Source organism: Sapajus apella, unplaced genomic scaffold, assembly GCF_009761245.1.
Source record: "Sapajus apella isolate SASKATOON/1434 unplaced genomic scaffold, GSC_monkey_1.0 scaffold130, whole genome shotgun sequence".
Lineage (NCBI taxonomy): Eukaryota > Metazoa > Chordata > Mammalia > Primates > Cebidae > Sapajus > Sapajus apella.
This window is the reverse complement of record NW_022437070.1, coordinates 2,705,626-2,709,179: the sequence shown is the minus strand read 5'-3', so window position 1 is coordinate 2,709,179 and position 3,554 is coordinate 2,705,626. Positions and strand designations below refer to the sequence as shown.

The following is a 3,554-nucleotide window of genomic DNA, read 5'->3' as shown; positions in this document are numbered from 1 at the left end:
GAGACGGGGTTTCACCATGTTGGCCAGGATGGTCTCCATTTCTTGACCTCATGATCTGCCCACCTCGGCCTCCCAAAGTGCTGGGATTACAGGCGTGAGCCACCACTCCCGGCCTTTTTTTTTTGAGACCGAGTTTCACAGTGCCACTAGGTTGGAGTGCATTTGCCTCATCTAGGCTCGCTGCAGCCACTTCAGCCTCCGCCTCCTGGGTTCAAGCGATTCTCGTGCCTGAGCCTCCCAAGTAGCTGGGACTACAGGTGTCCGCCACCATGCCCAGCTAATTTTTGTATTTTTAGTTGAGATGGGGTTTCATCATACTGGCCAGGCTAGTCTTGAACTCCTGACCTCAAGTGATCCTCCCACCTCAGCCTCCAAAAGTATTGGGATTATGAATGTGAGCCACCATGCCTGGCTAAGTTTTCAGTTTTTAATCGTGCAGTGCTTAAAGCAGGCCATGCAGGCAAGCACTCCTACCCAACCGCTGAGTAAGAGCCACCCACCTTTGGGGCTTCAGGGTGCTCAAGGTCCAGGCCCTGGCCAGGGGCTCAGACTGTGGGGGGTAGGGACTGACTGGGTGCCTAGGGGGCTGGGAGTGGACAGGGGACCTGGCCCTTGGGGAGACTGCAGGCACAGGAGGGACTTCAGGCCAGGCCTGCCGCAGGGTGGGAGGGTGCCGCTGCTCATGCCGGTGCGACAAGGAGAAGGAACGCTCTGGCCTGGCTCTCATCCTGGCCTCTTTCCTGACTTGGCCTCCTGGGCCATCGAGGCCTCCTTCTCACCCTTGCACCCCCTCCCTTCAGCCTCACACTCAGAGCCTGGAGACGCTGAACCTGGGCCACAACCCCATTGGGAACGAGGGTGTGCGGCACCTCAAGAACGGGCTCATCAGTAACCGCAGCGTGCTGCGCCTGGGGCTGGCCTCCACCAAGCTCACGTGCGAGGGTAGGGCATGGGGCCGGGACGGGTGTGGGCTGGTGGGCTTGGGGGATGGCCAGCCAGGTGTGGGGCCCATGGCCAGCCCCTGCGGTGCCCCCCCAGGCGCCGTGGCAGTGGCGGAGTTCATCGCTGAGAGCCCCCGCCTCCTGAGACTGGATCTTCGGGAGAACGAGATCAAGACGGGCGGGCTCATGGCACTGTCGTTGGCCCTCAAGGTGAACCACTCACTGCTGCGCCTGGACCTCGACCGTGAGCCCAAGAAGGAGGCGGTGAGCAGGGGACTGCCCTGCAGCCCTGCGCGGGCAGGAGGGCAGGTGGAAGGCTGGGTGGCGGGGCAGCCTGAGATCCCTAGCCAGGCGCTCCCACCACAGGTGAAGAGCTTCATCGAGACCCAGAAGGCCCTGTTGGCTGAGATCCAGAACGGCTGTAAGCGCAACTTGGTGCTGGCGCGGGAGCGGGAGGAGAAGGAGCAGCCGCAGCAGCCGTCGGCCTCCATGCCTGAGACCACTGCCACCGAGCCCCAGCCTGACGACGAGCCCGCTGCCGGGGTGCAGAACGGGGCCTCCAGCCCCGGACCCAGCCCGGACTCGGACTCAGACTCGGACTCGGATGGGGAGGATGAGGAGGAAGAGGACGGGGAGAGGGGCGAGACCCCCTGTCCTGCCCTGGTGCCCCCCATGGACTCCCTGGGCCCTGGGGACAGGAGTCCCCCAGGCAGCCCCTCCCCACCCACTGAGCAGCGGATTTCCGTGTCCAGCCCGGGCCGGGGCCACAAGGTGTTTGTGGTGACCCGGGTGGAGAGCCCACCTGAGAGGGCAGAGCCCCCTGCGTCTCCTGGCTTGCCCTCTCCCCCATCCCCTCCCCCACCCCCTCCCTCCCCACCCACCTCACCCGCCCTACCCCCAGCTGGGGCCACTGACACCTGGGACACAGGGTCCTCCGAGCCTCAGCCACCACCAGAGCCGCCTCAGTCAGGGCCACCGCTGCCCAACGGACTGAAGCCTGAGTTCGCCCTGGCACTGCCCCCAGAGCCGCCCCCAGGGCCTGAGGCCAAGCAGGGCAGCTGCGGCCTGGAGCATGGTGAGAGGGGCCCTGGGGCAGGTGATGAGGGGGCCCTGGGTGCTGTGTGACCCCAGGCAGGCCCTGCCTGTTGTGGGCCTCCGTGTCTCCCTCTCTAAAAGGGTTCTTGCAGGGACCAGGACGAGTGGGACTTAGTCCCCGGACTCCACCTGCTTCCCTTGGACCCTGGGCGCTCTCCCTGGGTGGGCATGCAAGGTGTGCCACCTTGAGCCTGATTGGCTCAGTGGTCCCCGGGCTCTCTACAGGCCCCAAGGGTCTGGCTGGGGCTGGGCTGTGGGAACAGGTTGTATCTGCCCCACCCGGCTGACGGGGGCTGGCCCGTCCTCCCACGCAGAGCTGAGCTGCTCCAAGAACGAGAAGGAGCTCGAGGAGCTGCTTCTGGAAGCCAGTCAGGAATCCGGACAGGAGACACTGTGACACTTTAGGTGAGGGCAGGCCCAGGCCCGGGGCGCTGGGGAGGGGCTGAGAGGGCCCCTGGCTCTGATGCTCTCTCCCCCAATTTCTCCTCAAGTTCCCTTTTTCCGGTCGGTCTGCGATGAGCTGAGGCCAGCGCCATGAGAATCTGCTCACCTTCCCCCCAGCCTTCCTGAGGCCCAGGATGCCAGGGGTGGGGGCCATTCTGGGGCCCCTCTCCACCCACAGCAACACTACAAGGGGTGCAGGAGCTCTAGAGAGCGGCCCTCCCTGTGCGACTCAAGCACTTCTATTTATGAGCCCACCACTGGAAGACGGGGGGGGGTGAATGGGAGGAGGGGGAGCAGGAGGAGGAGGAGGTCTTCAAGGACATCAGGCGCCTGTTCTGGAGGGGCCAGGCTTGCCCTGCGGAGGCAGGGTTCCTGGGTGGTGGTGGGATAGTCCCCTGTGGCCCTGGGCACAGGGCTGGGTGGGCAGCCTGGTGTGGGAGGGGCGGTGCGTGCTGGTGGTGGTTGAGATTCGCAGAACAGCCCCAGATGGTGCAGGCCGGGCAGGGTGGGGGGATAGGGGCAGAGGATCAGAGCTTTCTTTTTCTCAAGTGCAATAAATCTATCAGGGAGCTGAGGCGGGAGCAGCCGGCACTCCGGGACCCTGCTGTCCAGGCCACTGGAGGCTGCGCCCTGAGAGGCACTACAACCCATAGGGGGGCGGGCGGCATGGGTGTGGGTGAGGGTGGGCAGAGGGCTGGGGCTACTCCTGTTGGTGCAACTCTGTTCACACCTTTTCTAATAAACTGGGGCTGGGTTCACTTTGCGCAATGTCTGCTTCATGGGGATCCTGGGGGTGGCTGCTGGGGTGGGCTGGGTGGAGGCTGTCACAGTCTGGCAGGGCTCAGGAGGCTGACCAGGCATTGCTGCGTCTTCCCCCACAGTCCCCTCTTCTCTGTGTCTATGCTCCAGTGTCTCATACAGCCACCTCACAGCCAGGCCAGTTTACACCCATCCCTTCTGCATGGAGAGATGGGCCCTGAATTCCTCCCAGCTTCAGGTCTAGGATCCCAGGATGCTGGATATGGTGTGGCTCTGCCAGCCACCTGTCCCTCAGTGGGAACAGATTCCAGCCTG

At 64.2% G+C, this 3,554-nt stretch overlaps 1 protein-coding gene across 2 annotated transcripts in view; it reads left to right on the top strand.

The window, feature by feature from the left end:
* The window catches only part of PPP1R37 (protein phosphatase 1 regulatory subunit 37), a 54,039-nt gene extending 50,796 nt beyond the window's left edge, over window positions 1–3,243 (top strand). For both annotated transcript variants that reach the window (XM_032262671.1, XM_032262670.1), the window contains 5 exons: window positions 801–942; window positions 1,039–1,205; window positions 1,308–2,016; window positions 2,351–2,441; window positions 2,528–3,243. In XM_032262671.1, the coding sequence (XP_032118562.1) occupies window positions 801–942; window positions 1,039–1,205; window positions 1,308–2,016; window positions 2,351–2,433 (1,101 nt within the window). In that variant the 3' untranslated portion in view covers window positions 2,434–2,441; window positions 2,528–3,243. The remainder of the gene's footprint in view (window positions 1–800; window positions 943–1,038; window positions 1,206–1,307; window positions 2,017–2,350; window positions 2,442–2,527) is intronic.
* Window positions 3,244–3,554: the final 311 nt, after the last annotated feature.